General features: G+C 46.0%; 1 protein-coding gene and 2 pseudogenes across 1 annotated transcript; 2 read left to right on the top strand and 1 right to left on the bottom strand.

Moving 5' to 3' along the window:
• LOC137142553 (zinc finger protein 850-like) overlaps positions 1-7,888 on the top strand; it is a 66,074-nt pseudogene extending 58,186 nt beyond the window's left edge.
• Positions 7,889-9,543: 1,655 nt separating this feature from the next.
• Positions 9,544-14,959, bottom strand: LOC137142541 (zinc finger protein 485-like). The gene is made up of 4 exons (XM_067531955.1): positions 14,791-14,959; positions 13,775-13,978; positions 11,061-11,177; positions 9,544-10,747 (listed from the first exon to the last, which is right to left on the bottom strand). The coding sequence occupies exons 1-4, from the start codon at positions 14,927-14,929 to the stop codon at positions 9,873-9,875; spliced, it is 1,335 nt and encodes a 444-aa protein (XP_067388056.1). The 5' UTR covers positions 14,930-14,959; the 3' UTR covers positions 9,544-9,872.
• An 8,302-nt stretch (positions 14,960-23,261) lies between these two features.
• On the top strand, positions 23,262-25,011 carry LOC137142550 (histone H2B 8-like; annotated as a pseudogene).

Raw genomic sequence — 25,011 nt, 5'->3', positions numbered from 1 at the left:
TTCCCTTTGGTTTCAGGAGGATCCACCCCATAGTCCTCAGAACCCATTTGGGAGAGACTATCCCTTCCACACCCATTACCACAGGAGGCGATTCGGAGACACAGGGGAGATGCTAATCTATCCCCAGAGTTTCCAAGGGCAAGAATGGCTTGTATGTGCCTCTCTTTTTAAACTTGGATTCATGCTCATAGATGGAGATTGGGTGCATCTCTCCATTGCCAGGACTGGCTGTGTGTCTGGACAGGGCTCTGATCTCAGCAGGGCTGGAACAGGGGCTAAGAGGATAAAGACTTGTGGTGTGCCAGGGTCATAACATCCCTCAGTACATGGAGGACCCTGATTCTCCTGCAGGGGGAGCCGCGAGTCTCCCAGAAACCACTTGACCTCCTCAAAGGATCTCCAGGAATGGTTTCCAATCGCTTTATATAAGCATAACCACTGTGATGGAATACACCCCTGTATTCACACCCTACATGCCATTGTAATCGGTTTGTACAAAGCATGCCTTCTGAGGTATCATTTGAAAACTCCTCATTTAGTGGTCAGTATAGTGCTGATGAAATATGTGTGGCTATGTTGTATGTGAAGGTATCCGATTTTCCTGTATGATGATGTTAACACATATTCCAAACCACAGCAGAAATTGGCAAACAGGCCTGTCCTAAACAAAGGAATGTGTGTTCTGCTTAAATTGCATTTAACTAGAGTAAATTGCAGTAACTAGAGTCCTCAAGCGGGAATTGAAACAAAGGGAACTCAAACAGGTGAGGAAAAAACAGGAGAGAAAATCCTTCCACATAGACTCTTTGTTTCTTGATTATCAGCTGGAAATGCTTCTCAAAGGGGGAACAGGACTATAGAAAGGAAGGGCAGACACCCCAAGAGACCCCTCCTCTTCTACGATTCTATGACACAACTGCTCAGGAGTCTGAACTGTGCCCTTGTATGTCACACACACACCCCCAGCTAGCACATCTGGAAACAATTATGTCTCACAATAAGTGTAAAATCTTGGTCTGACCCATTATCCGTGTCTGGTTTCCCTTTCCCAAACCTGTTGTAATCTCCCATCTGTAACAAAGGGAAGAGACTTGGCTCCAAGATCTCCAGGACTCTGTGGAAAGGAAGATCCTAAGAAACATCCACACAGGCGAGGGATTGGCTAAACAGAAGCCATCTGCCATTGATGTAAGCAGCTGGGATTCCCACAAAAGCCCTCTGAGCTCCTCCACTTTTGTCTCACCCAGATCAGGCATGTCCCCAGCAGGTGTTGAATATACATGGCAGATGTCACTCATGACTTCCCACCCATCCTTACTGTCTCCTGGAAGTAGCTCCCTCCCTTTGAGTGTCCGTATGGGATGTGGGTGCAGAACTAGTCCCCCTCTGCCACATCTCTTCTAGGGAAAGGTTTGGGGGAAGATTCAGCTCTTTCAATCTTCCCAACAGGTATTTTAATGTCCCCCCACCCTTCCTGTTCTGTTTTCTGAGATTCCCCTTCTTCCAGTGCAGGGCATGACTCATGTCTGGATTCTCTCTCTGTCACATCAGGTGATGGGATGGTGAGTGAGAACAAGGAGGAGAACCCTCACCAGGGACGTCCTTAGCAAATGGAAACACAGAGACCACTATTGGGAAGATCAGAAGGGGACGTTTCCTGGAGTCCAGAACAGGGAAAAGCCCATGAAAATCAGCACAGGCCAGAGGGGCAGCAGGGAAACTCCCCAAGGAAGAGACGGGGTAAATCCACTGACCAAGAGGTTGGTTTGAAGGACCTTAGGGAAGACATGATCCAGCCAGGAATTTGCACTAAACGGTATGAATGTACTGAGTGTGGGAAAATCTTCAGTAATGACTCATCCCTTCTCGTTCATCGGAGAGTCCACACAGGAGAGAGACCATATAACTGCCCAGAATGTAAGAAATCCTTCACTCGGAGCTCAACCCTTATTGTGCATCAGAGAGTGCACACAGAAGAGAAACCCTATAAATGCCCCGACTGCGGGAAAAGCTTCAAGCGGAGCTCAACCCTTATTTCCCACCAAAAAATCCACACAGGAGAGAGACCTTATAATTGTCTTGAGTGTGGGAAAAGCTTCAGTGAACGCTCAAACCTAAATAAACATCAGAGAATTCACACAGGAGAGAAACCCTACAAATGCCTTGAGTGCGGGAAAAGTTTCGCTTGGAGCTCACACCTCATTAAACATCAGAGAATGCACACTGGAAAGATGCCCTATAGTTGCCCTGACTGTGGGAAAGGCTTCAGTGACAACTCCGCCGTTATTAGACATCAGAGGATCCACACAGGAGAGAGACCCTATAAATGCCTCGAGTGTGGGAAAAGTTTCAAGCAGAGCTCAAATCTTATGAATCATCAGATAATCCACACGGGAGAAAAACCGTATTACTGCCCTGATTGTGGGAAGGGGTTCAGTCGGAAGGCTCACGTCATTTCACACCAGAAAATGCACAGGGCAGAGAGATTGTTTAACTGCCTTGAATGTGGGGAAAATTTCACTAACAGCTCTGACCTCATTAGACACCAGAAAATCCACACTGGAAAGACACCATATAAATGTTCTGTCTGTAGCAAAAGCTTCAAGCAGAGGTCGGAACTTATTTCACACCAGAGAGCCCACACGGGAAAGAGAAAATATAAATGTTCTGTCTGTGGGAAAAGCTACAAGACAAAGGTCTCTCTAATGTCCCACCAGAAACTCCACACATGATAGAAGGTGGTAGGAGCTCTCACCATGGGGCAATGGGTCTGTGTCCTCCTGAAGGAAAATGTAAATGTGTTTCTTTGCTGGATGGTCTGTGTAGAGGCAGGAGGTGGATGAAGGTTTGGGTTTTAGTGGGGTATAGTTGGCGGGGGCAGAGCAGGAAGGAATTTGGGTACTGAAGAACTGGGTTGTTTTAGGGTGTGGGGGGAGCAGGTGATGGGTTTAGGGGAGAGACATTTCTGTGGCTATCAGACGCACTCTCCAGTTTAGAGAAGAGGTAAAAAAGCCTCATTGCAGTTCATGTCTGAGTCTTCTCTGCAGCTTCTAGGGCTCCTTGGGGTAGGGACAAGGGAATGTTATTCAGGGAAGCAGAAAGGGGCCTCTGGGATGGTAGTTACAAGGCTGATCTGAACTGACAGAATGTCAGAGCAATGCTCGGTGTATTGCACATCTTTGCCATCATGGGTGGTGGGGCAGCTGGAGATTGCAGAATTCATGGTGGAGTTTTCCTAGAGAGGCGGGAACTTTGGGGGTTTGTCCTCTTGGAAATATGGTCTAGGAGTTAGAGGGGGAAATGTGAGTTAGGACTCCTGGGTGTGACATTGAGCCAGTCACTTGCCCTCCTCTCTCTCTCTGTCCATTTCTCCCATCTCTACAATTGAGATAATAGTTGTCCAAGTCCCTGGAGAGTGGTGAGGGGCTACTAATTACAGTGTATGAAGTGGATCAGGAGTATACAAGCACAGGAGAGGGAGAGTTTCACTGTTATTATTATTACTGTGTTTTCAGGGGCTCATAGAATCACAGAAATGCCAGGCTGGAAGGAACCCCGAAAGGTCACTTAGTCCAGTTCCCTGCACTGAGGCAGGACCAGGTAAACCTCGACCATCCCTGACAGGTGTTTGTCTAACCTGTTCTTAAAAACTTCCAGTGATGGGGATTCCACAGTGTCCCTTGGAAATCTATTCTGGAGTTTATCTACCCTTAGAGTTAGAAAGCAGATGTTTTTTCCTTTCCAATCTTGATATTTTAGACTTGTCTTTACTGACTTCATGTCAGACCAATTCTCCAATATGTCAAGGTCATTTTGACTTCTCATCCTGTCCTCCGAAGTGCCAGCAGTCCTTCTCATCTAGCTGTCATCCTCAAACGTTATAAGCACATTCTCCACTCTGTTATCCTAATCATTAATACAAATATTGAGGAATACCAGATCCGGGACTGACCTCTGAGGAACCCCAGTAGATACATCCCTATAATTTAACAGTGAGCGATTGGTAACTACTCTTTGAGTATAGTCTTTCAAATAATTTTTCATTCACCTTATAGTCATTTCATCTAGACCATATTTCCCTACTTTGCTTTTGAGAATGTCACATGGGACTGTGTCAAAAAGCCTTACTAAAATAAAGATATATGACGTCTACTGCTTTGCCGCTAGACCAGTGACCCTGTTAAAGAAGGAAATTAGTTTGGTTTCACATGTTTTATTCTTGACAAATCCATGTTTGCTATTTCTTATAACCCTATTATCCTGTAAGTACTTACAAACTGGTTGTTCAATAATTCATTCCAGTATCTTTCCAGTATTGAAGCTAGGGTTACTGGTCTATAGTTCCTCAGGTCCTCTTTGTTTCCCTTTGTTATGATAGATACGTTTGCCCTATTCCAGTGCTCTAAGAACTCACCCGTCCTCCATGAGCTCTTAGAGATAATCGCTAACAGTTCAGAGACTGCTTCAGCTTGTTCCTTAAGTACTGTAGAGTGAATTTCTATCAAGCCATGCCAATTTGAATACATCAAACTTCTCTAACTATTCTTTAACCTCTTCTTTTTCTGTTTTGACTTGAATTCTTCTCCCTTAATGTTAAATATTAATTATGTGAAGCATCTGGTCCCACAAGTGAATACTGAAGCAAAGTAGGCATTAAACACCTCTGCCTTTTTGATGTAGTCCATAATTATAACTCTTTGATGCTCTCCTGTCCCTTTCCAGTTCTCTCTGTCAGGGGGAATGTGTTACTGAACGGAAGGGAAGGGCTGTAGATGGAATCCCTTGTCCCTGTTTTCAGGCGGGGGCTCAGCTGATAGTGACACACTGAGATTATTCCTAAAATAGATGCCCTGGGAGGGATTTTCTCCTTTCTGTATGGTGGGGAGGAGCAGGATCTTGTGTTTCTGGAAATTCAGGTTTTGGGAGAGTTTTTATGTCTCAATGAAATTTTTACCTGAATTTGTTCCTTTTTAGCCAAATAAATTCTTTTTCGTGGTGGGGTCTTTGTCTCCCAGAGCTCAGGCAGGGGGAATGATAATGCTCAGCGGCCCAGAAGGGGACTGGGAGGGTGGATCAGAGCCCCAGTGGGGAATGGGGTGGGTCTGAGTGACCCAGTGGGCAGAGAGGAGACCCAGGGAGCAGCTTGAGAGATTTCAAGGGCTGTGTGGGCTCTAAGACTGTGTGTGAGTGTGTGTGTGAGAGACAGAGAATGTGACTGTGTGAAGTGGGTGAAAGAGGAATGAAAATAAGAAAAGGAAGAAAATAGAAGAAAAGGGGAACGTTGGGAAGGTAAAAGTAACAGAGAAGAAAAGGAAAAAATAGCAACACCTGATGCGTTTGGATTGCAGCTGCTCCTGGTCTCCACCCTCAGCATTACCATCCATCCCCCAGCCCCTGCTGAAGGTGTTCCTGGCAATCCAGGTGCTCTTTGCAGGATGTCCCGTGAGCAAGTGTTTGCCTCCCTTCTCCTTGTGCTGCCATCTGGAATGGAAGCAGGAGCCTGGAGAGATTCTTGGTGGACCAGAGAACCCCCCAGTCAAAGGGACCCCATGAGGACAGACACAGCTCTGACTGGCAGCAGGGGGGCTGCTCTGTGGGACACGTTTCCAGGGTTGGGTAAAAGGTTCTGACCAGGTCCCTCCTGGCTCCCGTTTTCAGCCCCGGCGGAGATCATAGGAAGGGAGGTGGATTCTGTCGCTCCTGCCACCAGAGGGTGAGGCTGGCGAGGGGCTGCACTCGCTCAGTGACTCTCTGCTCAGGATCCAGGAGGACATTTGCAATTTTCCTGGGTCAGGCAGCTCAGACGCTGCCGCCTCATGGCCCCATAGAGATCTGGAAACCCGGGCTAAGCCGCTGCTACTCCCCACTGGGGTCTGTGCTGGGCAGAGACCTGCATTAAACCCCTCGGTGCCCAGCCCAGGGGGGACTTTCTCCGGTGGCTGGAACCAGCCCCTGGGGAAGCCCTGGGCTTTGCTGAAATGATATTGCTCCAGAGTATGGTTTTGTGGAACAGATCTGAACGCCAGTGGATTCAGTGTAGCATGAAACCAATAATTAAGCTCTCCAAGGCCCAGGTGGAATTTCTCCCCCTTCCTTCTGGTTTTTAGTGTGCAGTCTTCTTAGCCGTGTTGGGACTTAAGATTCTGTCTTAAGAGAAATGTCTTTTCCCCCATACTGCTTATAATTGCGATTTTGGACTTTAGTATCCCTGGATCTATGTTCTCAGAGAACAAGAAAATCACTTTTCTCTTAGACCACGTCTTACGTGGAATGGATTCGCTTCCTCTGAATCAGCCATTGATCTGCTGAACATGATCTGCTAGATGCAGGTTTTTGCTGGACAAGGGTTTTGGGCTTGACAATCTTTCTTCTGTATCATCTCCCCCAGTTTGGTTGCATTGAAGGATTGGTCTATCCCCAAAAGTAGGTATCTGGCAATTTTCCATCGACCCTTTCCTTTTGGGGAGTCATTTCTTTTAATTGCAGATGGTCACTCATTACCTGCCCAAATTAAAGGCAAAGGCCAAGTCATGGCAAATTTTCTGCCCATCCAGTAGGTGGCATTAAAACTTCACAAAAGGTTGTTATCCAAGAGATTTCTGCCTCGTCTTAGAATCCTTAATAGTTTTAAAAGTCTTTTGGCTCAACTTCCTGTTGCTACTTTTGATGCTGGCTGGATTAGGGGGACCTTTTAAAATATGATTTAGTATCAATGTTGCAAAATTACAATAATCCGTTGGAGATATGCCATGTCAGGTACCATTAGAAAGGTTCTAAATAATATTGTTTGTGTATGTCATATTTGTGATGTAGGTTAAAATATGTAAGACATAGCTGTATTTCAACTTACGTTGTGTTTCTGCACGACCACCCACACAGAATGGCAGCAGTACTAAGCCTGCTTTATGGCCCATTGAGGAAACTCACAGGTACAATGAGCCCAGGGAGAAAAGCCAAGGCTACACCTGATGAGTCACCAGGACATGTAAGAATATGCCCTATAGACAGGGGAAACTCTCTCTGAGGCTTTTCCATGCCATGTGCTGAGTGCTTGTATTTTGAAACAAGCCACATGGCAATCCACTGTAACAGGCAGCTGCACCACATCCATATTGTCTTCCATCTTCATTTCTGCTTCCTACCTCTGGACCAACTCAGGCTGTGAAATAAAGGACTGAGACCCATCTAGGTACTGGATGTACTCCAGAGGGACTATACAAGCCTGCAAACTCCACAGTTCTACTGGAAACCTGGCATATATCGACTTTCAAATCACTTGTATGTACCTGATTGCTTTAATCATATAACAACTCTCATCTTGTTTGTTTGTTTTCCTTTTATAATAAACCTTTAGTTTTAGTTACTAAAGGATTGGCTGGCAGCGTGCTATTTTGGGTAAGATCCAAACTTCTATTGATTTGGTACTGTGGCTGACCCTTCAGGGTCAAGAGAACTTTTTGGTAGAGAGCATAGAGTTTAAATAATTGGTCTCTTTACTGGACCTAGTGGCTGATTGGGAGCCAGAGACTGAAATGCAGTAAAGGGGGGTGGGTACTTTTTGTTTTAGCTTCCTGATAACCAGTGTGGGGAATCAGAAGCACTGTTTGTAGCTGGTTGGGGAGTCTAACTTCAGTATCACCCACCAATGCTGGGAGAATCTGCTCTCCTTTTGCAGCCTGCCCTGACCTTGGCATTTTCAGCTAGTCTACCCTACACACGGACAGGTCATGCTTCTTGAACCATTTAACAACAGAGTAAGTTTTTCTCGTATTTTGTTATAACTTGGTAATTATCTTCTGGAAGCTTTATTGTTTTTTTCTTTTTACTCTTAACTTTAATTTGAGAAGAGCTTAATTCCATCCCACTTCCAAATGCAGGAAGAAATTATCCCTAGTTTGATTCTAATTTTAGCAGCTTCCAAGTTCATTATAAAAATCAGTATCTTGACTCCACATGGTTAGAATGCTCTCTCTTACTTTAAGCATTGATCTAGATGCTTCAGAACATTAATAACAAAACAAGGGGGGGGGCTAATTCTTATTAATAATGTCATCTAATATAACTGCACAATTGTTACACTTAACCTTTATACAAAATCCCTCAATTTAATAATATATGAGCATCCACTACAACTTTATGCACCAAAATCTGTTTTGTTAGTAAATATCTTTTCATGTATATGAATGTATCCAACAGCATACATTGCCACAAAAACCTGCTTTCTTACCAAAAAGCCTTTGTTTGAACAACTTGAGGGTTGTTTATTTTTTTAATAATCAGAAATATCATAAAATGTGATTTGGCATTAGAGTCTGATTGTTCCTTGGCTGTTTAAAACATTAGTTGTTTGCTTTTCTTCATCATATGAATTAGGCAATGTTGTGAGATTACATATTCAGTTTTGCACATTGCTAAGAGTTGTGATGGAAACACTGAGTTGGCTCAAAGATAAGAAATGTCTCAAACAATTTTGGAGACAAGTTTATGGTCTCATTTTGCTGGCTGAGATTTAATTTTATACCTCCTTTAGGTGGGTCCTTGATACCTTTTAGCATTTACACACAGAAAACTAACTGTAGTACCTTTAATATAGGTTTCTTTGTTACTTCTTAGGAGATAAATTGAAGCATCTAAATGTAACAGAATTAATTAATAACTCTGTGGAATTCAGGCATGGCATTCACCTCCTGGTTATAGGACTCTGTAGTGGATATGTGTATCGAAACAGAGAGCTGGAGACCTAGGACAATGGAAGCGTGTAACTGTATTGGTAATAATCAGTAACTAAGATATCTAGTTAAATTTTATAGATCAATGATTCATGGGAATAAAAAGCAGATCCTCAGTGTAATTGCATTTGCTAGCTTGTACAAGAAATTTTCCTGGAGGCCCCACCTCACCCACAGAGACTCATTTTCACTCTCGTGTCCTCTGCAGATAGAGAGCTTGAGAAACTAAGATCCATCTCATTCTTCCTTGTTCAAAGCAAGAAAGTCACAAATAAACCATTGTCCTACCCCGGGGCCCACAACCCAGGTCAGGATGTTGCATTTTGAACCTTACTGAGCCCCCACTGCTGTTCTTGAAAGTATCAATTTAATTAGATAAAAACACTTTCAGGAATAAAGTTCCAGAGGGGTAGCCGTTTAGTCTGTATGCAGCAAAAACAACGAGAGTTCTGTAGCACTTTAAAGACTAACAAATTTATTTTCTGTAGGCATAAGTTTTCGTGAGTTGTAAGCCACTTCTTCAGATGCAAGAAGTAGAAATCAAAAGGCAGGTATATATATACATCCAAGTTTAAGGAACAACAACGGGGAAGTAGTTGAGGCCTATTCACAACCATTGATTAGGAGGTGAGAATTACTTCTTGTAATGAGAGAGCCATTCCAAATCCCTGTTTAAACCCAGTTGTTCCTTAAACTTGGATGTATATATATACACCTGCCTTTTGATTTCTACTTCTTGCATCTGAAGAAGTGGGTGACAACCCACAAAAACTTATGCCTACAGAAAATAAATTTGTTAGTCTTTAAAGTGCTACAGGACTCTCGTTGTTTTTACTATCAGGAATAAGTCAGAAGCCACAGGGTATAAGAATACAAGGGTCACGGCAGAGGGCAGCAAACTTGAATACTTTATAGCAGCTGAACAGAAAACCTTCCGAGCTTCTCGAGAAGTAATGATCCAATTCCCTCACAACGTGGAAATCTTATCTCAGCCTCTTCCGCTAAACGATTCTGTTCCAGGAAGGTGATTTTATTCTCTGCTTTAACAACCGCTGCATGTCCTCGTTACCTGGCCACTGCAGCTTGGCCTTACCCTCTGAGATTTGGGGGCATCAGCAAAGTTGTTATTCACTTGACCCATCCCTAGCAAGGCTCCTTCTCGGGTTTGTGTCCTTGGTGGATTTTCTGATGCTTAATAAGGAATGAGTAGAAATTGAACTCTTTCCCGCAATGAGGGCAGTCATAGGGGTCCTTCACTCGGTGCACTCTCTGATGGCCAGTGAGGTGTGTGTGTCGACTAAAGCTCTTATTGCACACCTGGCACTTGTAGGGCTTCTCTCCCGTGTGCAGTCTCTGATGAGACAGACAGTGTGAGCTCACACTAAAGCTTTTCCCGCACTCTTCGCATTTGTAGGGTCGCTCTCCCGTGTGGATTCTAATGTGTTTAATGAGGTCCGAGCTGTCTCTGAATCGTTTCTCGCAGTCGTAACACTGATAGGGCTTCTCTCCGCTGTGGATTCGCTGATGGGTAGTCAGGTGTGCGCTGGCCCGAAAGCATTTCCCGCACTCGGGGCATTTGAAGGGTTTCTCTCCCGTGTGGATTCTCTGATGTCTGGTGAGACCCGAGTTGTCTCGGAAGCATTTCCCACAGTCAGGGCACTTACTTTGTCTCTCTTGTGAGCGGATCCTGTGCTGAGTGATCAGGGCTGATCTCTGAGGGAAGCTTTTCCCACAGTGGATGCCTGTGTGGGGTCTCTCTCCAGTGGGGATTCTGTGCAAGACAGCTTCTTTGATCTTCTTGACTCCTCTGCTCCTGGGAGTGGATTTACTTCCTCTCTTCCCTGGATGGTTTCCCTGCTGCCTCTCTGACTTGTGCTGAATGTCACGGGCTTCTCCTTGATCAGGACGTGGGGACATGTTCTCTTCAGATCTTGATAGAGTCCTGTGCGGTTCCACTTGCTCAGGACCTTCCTGTTGAGTATTCTCCACCTCTTGCTCACTCAGCATCTCCTCACCTGCTGGGATAAAGAGAATCCAGACAGGCGTTATTCCCTGTGCCGGGGCGAAAGGGAACCTCATGGAGGAGAACAGGAAAGGAGGAACAAACCTAGATAACTCCTGGGGAAATGGAAATGCCAGGAGCTGAGTCCTACCAATACAACCCTTGCCTGGAGGACGGAGAGCAGGGCACCCATCCTTCCTCCACATCCTCTGGATACAGATGAAAGCAGATGCCAAAGAGTCCGACGGCTTTGATGAAAATGCACAAGTGACGTTTGCCAGGAGGACACGATAACTAGTTTTCTGAGTTTACTTCAGCTGATTCCTTACCTGTGTGGGCATCTCTTGGGCGCTCCCTTCCCTCGTAGGCCTGGAGATCAGGGAGCCACGGCTCCTCCCCTCGTTCCAGCCGGGAGATCACATCGGGTTTGGAAATCAGAAATCCTGCTTGGGAGGGGAGCAAGGAAACAGGTGTTAATCTGGTTCATTACGGTCAATGTGGTTACTACTTCCTGACCCAGGAGTGGGGTAGCTCACCCAGAACGGCTCCTTCCTCTCCCTTACCCCTACTCTATAGGGCCCGGGCTATAAAACATACAAGATCCCATTATGCACTGGTTTGGGGCAAGGGTCCATCCCACTCTGCCCAGAGAATCGCTCTAACTTATTCCCCCAGGAGGCCGAGCAGAGTTGTGACACTCACTAGGTGTCTGGGGGTGCAATTAAGTCTCCACCACTGCCAATCACACCCTCCTCCCCCCCAAGCACACACGTATCCCTCCCCCAGCGCCGTTCAGAACAGGAAGCTATTACTTAGGCTGTGTATGCATGGGGCTAGGGACTGCCTCTCACTGCCTCCATGCTGCACCTGGCACAGCGGGATCCTGATCCCTGACTGGGGCCTCCAGGTGCTTCTTCAACACAAGCTGTTAAGAAACGAGCAGAGGAAATGCCACTCAAGGCCTAGGAAAAGCATCACTAGAAACCTGCCCCCAGGGCAGTGCAGAGAGCAAAGGGCCTCCTGTCACGGGCCCTAGGGTCCCATCCACAGGCTGATCAATGCTCAGGCAGCCTGTTCCCATCACTTACTCTTCCCCTGCAGGTGCCCGGCTGGCTGACAACACAGGCTTGGTGCTGCCTTTTTAGCCTTTCAGCCTGCTCCATCCACCCCAGACCTGGAAAGGACAGCGTGGCCCGGGGATGTGTCACCCCTGCCCAGAGAGGAGCCCAAGGACCGAACCCCCTCCTGACTGTGGCTCTTCTGTCCTCCAGGCAGGCACAAGTCCCTGCAAAAGGGGTCCAGGCACTGGGGACGGACACTTAACTCCCATTAAAACCCCAACCTCAGTGACTGACGAGAGCTCACGCAGGGAGTCTTTGACAGAGCCAGGAATCAAACCCAGCTCCCTGGACTCCCAGGGCAGTTCCTGAATCACAAGACCAGCCTTCCTCTCCATGATGGGGTGCAGAGATCTACCCCCCAGAATTACTCTGCATCATTCCACTCACGCACTTCAGAGTTTGTCCTGACCAAGTTTATTGCACACACAAAGGGCTACCTGCATCCCTCCATTTCCCCCCCACAAGCTCCCTGTGTGCCGCCTTCCATCCTCCTCTTTTTCAGGGATTCTCTTCAACCCCTATCTCCCTCCTGCCAGGGCCTGTCTGCCCCACATTCCTTCCTCCCCCATTCCAGGGCCCCTCATTCTCCTCCAAGGCATGGGCTCTATCTGTGACCCCCGTACTCTGCTCCTCCCATCCGCCCTCATGACAGGAATTCTCTGGACCCGCACATTTCTCTCTCCTATATAGCAGGGTCCCCAATTTTCCTCCATGCCAGGGCCTCTTACTACCCCCATTTCCCCCTCCCTGTATGACGGGCCCTGAATTCCTCCCTGCCTCCATACCAGGGTCCCCAACTCTCCGCCCCTTGCCAGGGCCCGTGTGCACACCCCTTGCCCTCTCACTTCTCTCTTGCCCCCCCCCAGTTATTTCTCTTAATTTTGTCTGGGCACTAAGTCATTCAGGGTGTCACCATGTTAAAAGCCATCGTGAGGATGAGCAAAGATGAGATGCAGAGAGCAAGGCCTGTTATGCTGAAAAGCATCATGGCTGCCATCAACCAGCTGTGTGATATATAGACAAGTGCATTAGTGTGTGAAATTATGGCTGTGCTAAACAGAGGGCAGGGGCTGTGCCTTTCTCCATTTTATATTTTTTTCAAATTTTTCCCACAATCAATAACATGCTGGCCATGGAGGCCTAAAACATTTCCCGAAATTTTGAAATTGATTGTATGTGTGCATTCAAAAGTTACTGAATTACCGACAAAGGGAAATGCCTTCAAGCTGACGGCAAGGCCTTTACAAACTCAGCCAACTACTTTATACGCTCCCTCTGAGTCCTAGAACCCAGCCCTCTGACTGAGAGGAACCATCATTTCACAGAGAGAAACCACTGCCCTAAAGGGGACCGCAGGAACGACACCCTCCTTCCAAGAATCCAGCACGATGACTCAACAGCTAGCCCAGGGGTATTAACAGCAACTGAATCCAGCCCGGTGACTCTCGCCTCTGCCCTTCCCAGCTGGTGGAGAAGAATAAAGAACATCTGGGGCTGCCCGCTATCACAGCTGGCCAAGGCAGAATGCCGGCAGGATGGAGATGAAGCACATATGAAAATCTAGCCAGTGGAGACTTAGGCAGAGTTGAGTCAGGAGACACATGTCCATCCGTGAGACAACACAGTGGTCAGAGGCTGGAACCTATCCTGGGAATGGTGAGTCGGGAGACAGTGAATTTGTCCCATTTGAGAGCTTTGGTTATGAGGAGAACGACACCAATGTGATGTCCTGAATCTTCTGTCTCATGGGAGGGGATGTAGGAGGAAAAATCTCTCACACATGGGCTCTGGAGGCTATTGGCGCTGATCCCCCAGAAACTAGGGGAGAAGAGGTGACAGTGAAGAAACCTGCATAGAATTTGACCTAGATGCATCAGAGACCCCCCAGCTCTTCTAACACCTGAGGGCACAGGAATCCTTACCCAGCGAGGTCACAGTCTCACAATTCTTCTGCATGACATCCCTGTGGAGGGCTCTCTGAACCGGGTCCAGCAGAGTCCACTCCTCCTCGGTGAAATACACGGCCACCTCCTCCAAGGTCATCAATTCTGCTGCAGCCATTTCCCTTCCCTGGCTCCTGGGAAGATGGGACGATCTGGAGCAAACTGTGGACGTTATGCTGCAGCCTGTCAGTGCAAGAAGGGCAATTAGGGAGGTTTCAGAAGGGGGCATTAGTCCATTTCACACCCTGAATATACAGTATTGGCCAACTAAGCCACACCCTTATTAGACAGAAGGAAAAAGGAGAGGGATGGAAAAGAGAAAAAACAAGGTAGAGAAGGAAAAGGACCCACAAACGGGGGTGGGGTGTATGTGTGACACAGTCTCACATGCCAGGCGGTATTTGGGATTTAGTTAATGCCTGTGGAGGTGGCAATGTCATTTGGCTCTCTCGTTCTGGCCCACTGTGGTCAGGAGTGGAATAAAGAAGATCCAGGGGTCCTGGAAGATGCTGCAAGTGGCAGCTGTGATGGTGAAACTCACTCCAGCAGCCCCAAAGTCTCCATCTTTAAAGACCCCAGAAGGAAGCGGTGGGTGGAATGGACCATCCCCATTATTTTATCCATCACTTAGGCCTAATTTCTGACACGCTAATTTTACTTCACTGATTTTTGGTCTCACATTGTCTTGTTTACCAGACATGATCTTAACACGGTCCTTGAATTCTATCAGTAGGCCTTTCTGTATGGATCAATTCAGTCTGTCTGTCTCCCTTTTGCAACCTTTCCCATCCACATTTGTTGTTATAGGCTATCGTGAGACTATGAACTTTCACTCACTTTTCACAGTTGAGCTTACAATTAGGGTAAAAGTCTAGACCCAACATCCCCCTGACAACTGGGGCACCAGTAAAGAATCCTGCACAGAAGCTAACCCAGGTGCTTCAAAGACCTCCCATCCCAAACTTCTAATACCTGAGGGGGCAGGAATCCCTTACCCAGCGAGGTCAGAGTCTCATAATTCTCCAGCATGACGTCCCTGTAGAGGGCTCTCTGACCAGAGTCCAGTAGGGCCCACTCCTCCTCAGTGAAATACACAGCCACCTCCTCGAAGGTCACCGGCTCCGCTGTAGCCATTTCCCTTCCCCGTCTCTTCAGGGGATGTGATGACCTGCAGCAAAATATGGATGTTATTCTGCAGCCGGTCAGGATGAGAAGAGTGACTGGGGAGATTTTGGAAGGAACTTGAGTCCACTTCACACCCCTGGTTCCTCCCCAGTTCTTTCCCTGCAGACAGGTGTCCTAGACTCTGCCATTCTGGGGAAATGCTTGAGCCAAGATAATAAAAAACAACAATATAAAGTTAGGACCCAGTTCCCGCTTCAGCTCTCTCAGTAAGAGGTTTGAGTTTCAACACTGGTTTACCAGCAACAGCGGGGCTCAGTTCCGAGTATCCAACACTGTTGTTAAATAGGCCTCTTATTCAAGTACCTGAATATGGATTTAGGTGTCTACATTTAGTCTCTGTCTTTTAAGATCCTGGCTTTCATCACTTTATTATGGTACAGACCCAGTCCTTCCCATCAGGACTAAACTCACAGAGACTTTTTTAAACCCTCTCAGTAACAGAGATTAAATGAAGTCAATGGGACCAATAAGATACATAATATTAAACGCGGGTGAATTTGACAATGAGACCCAAAATTTAATTATATGTAATAGGCCATTAAATGTAACACATGTTCTGACTCCGGTGATCTGTATTTGGCTAAAGCATATTTTCTATTAAGTCATCCAGTGTTGATCTGAAAACATCAAGAGATGGAGAATCCACCACTTCCTTGGTAATTTGTTGCAGTGGTTGATTACCTTCACTATTAAAATTTTATACCTAATTTCTCATCTGAATTTGACCAGCTTCAGCTGCCAGCTATTGGTCGATGTTACACCTTTACCCACTAGACTAAATTTTCCTTTGGTACCTATTATTTTCCCTCGGGAAAGGTCCTTATACGGTGTAATCAAGTAGTCTTTCAACAAAAACAAACTTTTTAAAAAAATGGTAAAATTGTATTTCCCTTCTTTTTCCTGGACCCGTCTCAAAAACAGGCCAAATGTTTTTTCATCCAACTTTCAAAAATAAAGTCATCAGGACAGAGATTGTCAACTCGAAAGATGAACATAGGATTTGCTGGAGTGGATCAGATCCAAGCTCATCTAGTAACTTTAAGTATGTTATAAGCAACTGAAAAAGTTCCGTTAGACTGAAATTGTGCAGGCAACGCTACCTGTCAGGGTTACTATATGCTTCAATTGTAATCGAAAAGCAGAATCAAAGGAGCTGCGTTGGGGATTCACCCTGACATTTTCTCTGAGAGCAGCACATTCCCCCAGCAGCATCCAGACTAAGCAGAGAGAGGAACTGGTTTTTCCTCTTTCGATTCCTCCCCTTGTTTCCAGGAAAGTGAATCAGCCCAGGGATGCTGCAGTAAGTAGATCACAGAATCACAGGAATGTAAGACTGAAAGGGACCATGAGATGTCATCTAGTTCAGAGATTATGATTAACTTCTTCTTATCTCGGTCCTTCAGCACAATACAAAACATCTTCTTTATCCTTCACAGCAGCTATAATTTAAGCAAGTCCATGCAAGAATTAATTTTGCAATGCAACACTTGCAACCAGCAAAAACTAGGTCAAAGTCAGTTACCTTCATGTAAGCCATTATGCTTGCCTGTACGTGTGACCCATACTTCTAATATTTCCAACATGTCTGTGTCTGGGAAACTTGGCCACTGTGCCATTCCCAGGGGTGTTCTCTCTTTCATAGCGCTGATGGGAGCAAGAAGCTCTGGAACTCACAGACCCATGGGGAGCAGAGTTGCGGGTGAGGAGAGGCTGTTTGTGAAGACAGTCAATTTCCTGTCTATCGCCAGCACTTTTCCTGCATTCTTTCTCAATCACCTGGAGTCTCTGACTCAATTTACAGTGTCAGAGTCTGGGGCTGCCCTAGGGAGCAGGTCTAGAACCTCAAGGAGATTAGGAGTATACTTTGCCCCATCACATCGGGGGTAATGACAGAGCAAAGGTTTCCCTCCAATAGCAGGAGAAATTGCTGATAATGAAAGGGAGGGGAACTCCCCAACTCTGAAGGGATTTTATACCAACACTTGAAAGTTGACTGGAAATTGGCAAAAATCTGAGGCGATTTTATATTAATGACTGGTTACAGAAAAGGGACGAAATTCAGAGGGAATTTTCTATCTAATTTGGAAATTGGATGGAAAACAGAGAAAATTAGAGGAATTTGGATCAATATTGGATCAACCGAGAGAATGATAAAAAAAATCACCCCGCATTTTTCTCTGTGTTTGATAAACAAATGAAAAGTTGTTTCCTCCAACACAGGCAGCAGGGAGCCCTGTGTGATGCCAAATAATTAGGGGCAGTGAGTGAGTGATGGAGCCAGAAGGTCCTGTGGCAGCTGGGAGGGGGCAGTAGCAGGGGAGGGGCAGGTGATTGACAGCTGTTGGTTGCGGGGAGCTGGGTTGGCCAGGAGGGGCACCAGCTGAAATGGGGCAAACTGTGGCTGGGCAGTGTCCCTCAAGGACATCGCTCTTCCCTTTGGAGAAGATTAATATCAGAATGTAATAACTAGAAGGAGAAAAGCATACATCAGTGGGGACTTTACTTCAAAATGCAAGAATTAGAGAGGAAAAGGCAAAATCTGTAGTTGGAGGTGAGTGTCATGTACTTGAAAAATGGCCTTTCCTTAAAGGTCATTTGAAAAGAAAAGAAAAGCTTGTTATTGCAGTAACGGGGCTGACAAATTTACCCTCGCTGTGAACTCAACTGTAAAAAAGTACAGTAGAACTCAGAGTTGTGAGCCCCTCGGGAATGTAGGTTGTTCGTAACTCTGAACAAAACGTTAGTTGTTCTCTCAAAAGTTTACAACTGAACATTGACTTAATACAGCTTTGAAACTTTACTATGCAGAAGAAAAATGCGGCTTTTAGCCATCTTAATTTAAATGAAACAATCACAGAAAGTGTCTCCTTACCTTGGCAAATCTGTTTTTTAAACTTTCCTGTTGTTTTTTTTTAGTAGTTTACATGTAACACAGCACTGTACTGGATTTGCTTTTTTTGTCTCTGCGGCTGCCTGATTGCATACTTCCAGTGCCAAATGAGGGGTGTGGTTGACCGGTCGGTTTGTAACTCTGAGGTTCTACTGTATGCGAAAGCTCATAAGATGTCACAATAACCCAGAATCACAAATGTTGCTAGGAAAGGGTACAAAAGAGAGACAAAATCTGAATTGGTCTAAACAAAAAGACTTACTGATATAACTCAAGGACTGTGTTAAAGTCATGCCTGGTAAACAAGAAAATGTGGGTCCAGAAACCAGTAAACCAAAATGGGTGTGTTAGAAACTAGCCCAATTTAATCACTCCCCTTTTGGGTCCTTAAAAAGACTTTGGGGGAAAAATACAGAAGACCAGGACCCTTCGCCATCCTGACCCTGAGATGTCCTGGCTGGGCTAGGCCCAAGAGAGGGATCCCGATGACATCACCATTATTACCCTCTCTGATACCACATTTCTAAAACTCTCTCCAGCTCCTGGGAAAGGGAACAAGGAATGTTGCTAAAATGTTGCTAAAAAGTATTTAATACTTTACAGTTCAAATGCTTTAACTGTTTATCCTTCTTTTCTTTATATTTAATACAAGGTTTAAAGGATTTTCAATAGTAGGTTTGCCATGGTACTAAGCAGGCTGAGGTCTCTGTATGCCAAATCCTGAACTACGTGTAACACTGTTTAATGTTGGACAATGACTGGGTTATGTTAACACTGGCCCATATATTCCATCTAAATCAGTGGTTCCCAACCCATGGCCCACGGGCCAAAAGTGGCCCTCAGGGTCTTTCAAAGTGGCTCGCACTCCCCTCCTGCTGGCTGCAGAAGGGAGCCACTGCCTAAGGACCCAGGTGGAGCACATTGTCGCAGGGCTACAAGACACATGAAGGCATCTTGCTGCAGCCAAGGGGACGGGAGATCAGCGCTGCCCTCCCCTGGCTATAACAGGGATCACGGCAAAGCTCTCCACCTGGGTCCATAGGTGCTGGGGTCCCTGCTGGAGCCAGAGGGAGGGATGCAGTGATCTCCCATCCTGCTGGCTGCAGAAGGGAGACACTGCCTAGGGACCCAATTGGCATGCATGGGGCTACAGGACATGTAGCCTCCTTGCTGAACTCCTTCCATCTGGCTGCAGTGGGGGTGTGGGGATGCTGCTGTCAGAGACTGGTGGCCGTTCAGGATTGTAAAAATGATATCGGTGGCCCTCAAGCCAAGAAGGTTGGAAACCACTGATCTAAATGAATACAACAGTTCTGCTCCCTTTTGTGCTTCTCTGAGGCACACAGCAGAGGCCTGACAGTTTCTTGGCAAATTCTTTTCCCCCCAAGCAAAATTTTTTTAAAAAATTTTTTCTTCCAAAAATATCTGTACTCTCTTATTGTTGCTTTGGCTGATTGGGCAACTCATGTATACTGGGAGTTTTCTCAGACTCTCTGTGAGGACGGAGGTGCCGAATATTGAACTAACACATCTTTTCCACCAAGTGTTTGGAGTCAAATATATTGTAAAAGCAAACCAATTTAAAAATGTTTAAACTGACTGAATAAAAATCACTTCATCTCTGAATCAAGTCTTTAGGTACACAGTCACTAGTGCTAAAAAATCCTGGACATTATAAAGCTACTAATTCATTAGTTGTCCATTAGGGTTCTTAAGACCAGAATTTTTAATTAGTAAAAGAATAAAAAAGTTCCCACGCCTTTTTATTGATCAGAAGGAAACTGACCAGAAAGCTAATTAATTTCCATTTTTCAGGTCACTTTTAAAAATTCTGGACACATCATCTCACTTCTTCATCTAAATTAAAGGTTCAGTGCCTGTCAGGATTAGGTGGAAGGCAACATGATGTTGGCAAAGGTCTGTGCCCCATAAAACTCTTCTCACACTTTTCTGCCACTAGTAAATTATGTTAGTAAATAAAATGCTAATGGGAAGGGACCAGTGCTCACACTAGGATGTGAAATTTCAGCCAGAAGGGCCCATGGTGATCATCTGGTCTGATTTGCAGAACACAGTGTGGATAATTTCCCCCTAGTAACTCCTGCATTGAGTCCATAATTTCCCTTTGAGCTATAGCAAATTGTTTAGAAAGACTCCACTCCTGACTGAAACACTTCCAGTGATGGAGAATTCAATCTACCCCCATTTAGGATTAACTTTGACAGGCCTTGTCTCCCCAGCAAAACATCCTTTTTTAAACACTGTTTTGAAGTCCTAGGAATATTTAACAGAGATTTATTATTTAAAAAAAATAAAGAGCCTTTTTTTAAACACAAAATATTTCCCCAAAAGAGGACTGAGAATCCCCCCTCTGCATGTCACCGGAGCTCTCAGTAACCAATAGCCATTTTTACTAAGAGTAGCAAAAAGCTCAAGGGCCCCGATCTTACCAAGGGCTCCACACAGGTGATTTAAGGGGGTGTCACATTATTTACAAGGAAGGGGGAGGGTTCTTGGAAATGTTCATACAAATACACCCAGTCCCCCTCTCTCCGGCTTGATGTATCTGATGTAGCAAAAATGCACTTGTCAGCATTTTAATACTGGGGAGATTTACCTGTCAAAGGGACTTCCCGCGGGGTCTCTGAGGGGGTTGGTAATGAGGAGAGATTTTTTAAACTAGAATAACCCCTTGTTCTTCCCTGTCCTCGGTGCTGCAAACTCTTGCTTCTCTCCCCCGTTATTTCCCCAATGGGGCAGAGATGGTTAAAACTGCCACATTTCACCACGTCTCCTGCCTCTGCCCCACATCTGTCTTATTTTTCAACCTTAACTTCCTGAGAACTTCACTCCCCAGAGAGACAAGGGGGGGGGGGGGGGGGAATCACTGGGGCTCCTTCTGCAACTGCTCTACCTCTTCCCCCTGGGGCAGATCCTGACTGGAGCTGGGGCCAGGGACTTCCTTGCTGTCAAGGCAGCACAGATCTCCCCCGCCCCGCAGGTGCATTAGCAAGAAGGGGGCAGATTCCCAGGGGCTGAGCTCGGAGGCTCCCTTGGGCAGAGTCACTTTCCTGCCCGGCCCCGGCACCTTCCCGCGGGTCTCTCTCATCACCTGCAATCTCCGGCTCTGGAGCTGGTGTCGGCAGGGCCAGGGGCTGGTTCCAGATACCGGAGAAAGTCCCCCCCGCGGCTGGGCGCAGAGGGGTTCAATGCAGGTCTCTGCCCAGCACAGACCCCCCTGGGGGGGGCAGCTGTCCAGGCTCCCAGATGACAGTGGAGACAGCCGGTAACAGGATCCGCACCGTGTGTGACCCTCTGATGCCCTGATTATTACTATTTACTTTTTGCAATGCAGAGTGACCCCCCCGGGAGCCAGCACCGGATGCAACCAGATACAATCCCCCCCCCCCAGCTGATCCAGCCCCTTCCTGTGCCCCTTGGATACCAATCCGGGCTGCAGCCCGCAGCAGCAGCTGCCTTCCCTGGGACTGCACGTAAATCAAAGCTAGTGCCCCTGTCTGCAGCGAAAGAGCCTGGCTATGAAATGCACTGAAGCCCCTTCTGCAATTGCCCTTCGCGCCCTGCCGGGCTGCAGAATAAAAGGACCGAGTGTGACACGCGCCCAGTCCCGGGTTGCTCCATCGGGGGGATTCGTACCTCTGCGTGACAGCTGAGCGGGCGTCAGCCATCTCTGCACATGCTCCGTTACATCTGCTGAAGCTGCTGCCCTCACTCTGCCCTTTCTTGGGCGTGGCAAGCAGCTGCCTGCAGTTCCCAGGAGTTAAAGGGTCAAACAGCTGGCAGAGGGGGGCTGAAGGGCCAAAGCAGTGGTGGTGGTAGCAGCAGTGGGGGTTGAGCTGCTGCCTGACAGTGGCAAAGGGGAAAACCGCAGGGTAAGGAAGGGCAGAGGGGGTAATAGCTATCCCAGATGAGGTGAGCTACCAGCATTGGCAGCAGAAATGTGGAGCAGATGGGGTTTCCTCCGTCTCCCATCATGGTACGTTTTAGCATTGCTTCCCAGGGCTGTGTTCTTACAGGCGCAGGGCATCCCAATGCCTAGACAAGGCAGCTCTTCCCGATCTGATAGGATTGTATTGCGGTGCTAAAGGAGACTTGAGTCAGTGAGATATTTCGCAGACACGCCCCCTCCAAAAATCATAATGTTCATGCATGTTTTTAGTGTTTAAAAGAAGCCCTTATCAGTTTCTGTGTCTACATAAAGCCCCCTGCCAGTTCAGACATTTGTCTTAGCAGCTGTTCTGATTGCTTGGATGGGACAGCTTTCTTCCTGTCATCCGCTGTAAATGTAATTTCACTTTTTTTAAGTTATTTACTTTGATTTCTCTGAGCACTTCATCATTTACCTGCGTTAATACTGTGCAGAAGGATGTCACTGGGCTGTTTAATTTATATCTGTAATAATCATTGAAAATATTAACAGTGGCTAGTAGCTTTAGCAATCACCAACTAGCACCATCTTTGCACTATTAATATTTCATTTTAATTTTTTTCTTTTTCTTTTTTTTTTTATTCAGAAATGTATGCCTTAGGGTCACATGATGTCGAGGCTGACTGAGTTCCTGAGCTGGTGTCAAAACTTCAAGTTTCTTTCATCTGCCAACGGGGATTACCTTTGTCATCTGTTATTTTGACTCCTTACAGAGCACACTAGTGCTTTTTCACATCACCACTTGTGTGTAGAACTTGGTCCTCAAATATTCACTACAGGACAGATTTTTAAAGGTCAAAAGCATCTAGATGTTTTAGAAAATCCCACTAGACTAGCCCTCAGATGTTAAATGAACCACTATTATTCATAACTTGACAACTCTTGATACCGACTGTGTGGCAAAAACTGATCCTTTGCCATCAGAGATATTTGCATCTGAATGTCTGCAGCCCCCCATTTGTGTGGGTGCCATGAAAACCAGTTATAACATTTTAAACTAAAGGAATTAACAGGGGCTTCCCCCCCCCACCTCCCCAATTTCCCATATTCCCTTCCCTTATTAAGGACTAATCTACATAATGTGAAATTAAAAGTGTTAATTAATGCACATAATTTTCAGAGCCTTAACGTTTTAAACCCCTGTGTGGATGCTCTTGTTTTGACAATACCAGTCAGAGCAACCACTGAAGACTCCAGGAGTCCTTCCCCAAAACACTGTTAATCATCAGGCTTTTAACCTGCCTTGAACATTTTTAAAGTCATGGATGGTCCAGGTGTAAGCCACACTTGATTTTTTTTTTAAGCCCAAAGAGAAGGAAGAAAGCAGCAGAGAGCACAGTTTAACTTTCCTGAGTGCTGCTCTGTGTAGAAAAGCCTTTGCAATATTTCACCAGGATCAGTTTTGACCTGACAAAATTTCAATAAATGGTTTTGTTAACAGACTCAGGATACCCCTATAATATCTCACCTATTGCTGCTTCCTGGGCTTTACCTAGGGTGACCATCCCAATATTTGGGGCTTTGTTTTATATAGGTGCCTATTACCCCTCATCCCCTGTCCTGATTTTTCACACTTGCTATCTGGTCACCCTAGACTTACCAGAGATTCTCTTTACTTGACGCATTTATCTGTTTTTACAAGAACGGGGGGAGTGTCTGCCCAAGTGACATGGCCAGGGTTTATCAGAGATCTCTCTATGCCCCTCAGGAACCTTCCAGACCAGACTAGATCTGTTTTCTCTTAGGAGGACACAGATACAGTTCCCCACTCAAAGGATTGACACCCAAGCAGTGCTTTTCCAAAACAAAGTGTTTTCTTTATTGAGAGTAGCCAATCTTTCCTAATACAATCAATCTAAACCTAAACTAAAACACACATGTAAATCCTCGAGCACAGCTTTCCTTGCTGTTCCTTGCTCTTTTAGGTCACTCTGATCTTCTTTGGTTTTGGTTCTGGTCCTAACTTGGCTGACTCCTACCTGCCTGTTCTGATTGGTCTATTCTCCAATCCTACTTTATCCTCCAATCACCTTCAGACCTTCTCTGATTGGCCCATACTTATAGACCAATCAAAACTGCTAAATCAATTATGACACTCTGGTTTTGGGCTGAGTACACCTGTTTTACCCCTCCCTGCAGCCCCTGGAGTGAGCTTTATCTAACCTCAGCCCACCCTTTTGCCCAAGAACACATTAGTCATTGGCCACCTGATTAGACTGCCCCTTCTGTGCTCTGTGGTGTGTAAGCAGCAGTCGAGATGCCTGAGCTGGCAAAGTCTGCTCCTGCATCCAAGAAAACGGTGACTAAGACCCAAAAGAAAGGGGATAAAAAGCATCACAAGACCAGGAAGGAGAGGTATTCCATCTGCATGTGCAAGGTGCTGAAACACGTTCATCCAGATTTCTTCCAAAGCCATGGTGGGCATCATGAATTATTTTATTAATGATCTTTTCGAGCACATAGCCGGAGAGGCGTCCCGCCTGGCTCATTATAACAAGACTTGCCCATCACCTCTCAGGAAATCCAGACCGCTGTGGGCCTGCTGCCCCCTGGGGAGTTGGCTAAGCATGCCATGCCGGAAGGCATTAAGGCCATTACCAAGTACACCAGCTCCAAGTAACTGGCCTGTGTACCCCCAAGAAATTTTAACTTACCCGTCTGGGCTGCATGGCCAATTTGTTCACACATTTTAAATTACCAAACTGTTAAACTTCTAAATCATTATTTTACTTCTTTAATACATACGGATTTGTTAATTTATGCATCTTAAGGTTGTGGTCTACTGATGCCACCCAATTTCTTATCACTTTCATTTCAGGTTCCCCCCTATTTTTCAGTTAATCGTGGCAAAGCGGGCTCTGCAGTGCAGTGCTTGGAAACAAACTATGGCAGCTCAAAATCCTTGGTACTGTATTAGTTTAAGGTTAAAATTCAGGGGATCTGGCTTCTTCTCTCTGCTCCGAGCCAGTTAGGACATCTTTCATGAGCAGGAGAATGAAGGCCGGCTCGTGCCATGGCAGATCGCACTGTGCATTTAGAAGGTGTTGGCCTAACTGAATAGTAGTCCCCTTTATAAGCAATGTATATGAAGTGGTGGCATCCTTGTCCCATTAGAATTAACTAATTGATCCACATTTTTGGTGCTTTAACTGTAGAGATTCCTCTTTTATCTCAGCCTCTACCTGCTCGCTA

This window comes from Emydura macquarii, unplaced genomic scaffold, assembly GCF_026122565.2.
Source record: "Emydura macquarii macquarii isolate MOO-44397 ecotype Brisbane River unplaced genomic scaffold, CSIRO-AGI_Emac_v2 contig_3231, whole genome shotgun sequence".
Lineage (NCBI taxonomy): Eukaryota > Metazoa > Chordata > Testudines > Chelidae > Emydura > Emydura macquarii.
Note: the sequence above shows the minus strand (reverse complement) of the source record. Positions and strands in the feature narration are given on the sequence as shown.

What these genes read in the sequence shown, in the direction of transcription:
- LOC137142541 (XM_067531955.1), bottom strand. Translation starts at nt 14,929, where the DNA reads ATGGCTACAGCGGAGCCGGTGACCTTCGAGGAGGTGGCTGTGTATTTC. An exon ending in TGAGACTGTGACCTCGCTGG is followed by an intron (nt 11,178 to 13,774) that starts GTAAGGATTCCT and finishes TCCCCTCCCAAG; the next exon opens with CAGGATTTCTGATTTCCAAA. An exon ending in CCCAAGAGATGCCCACACAG is followed by an intron (nt 10,748 to 11,060) that starts GTAAGGAATCAG and finishes TCTTTATCCCAG; the next exon opens with CAGGTGAGGAGATGCTGAGT.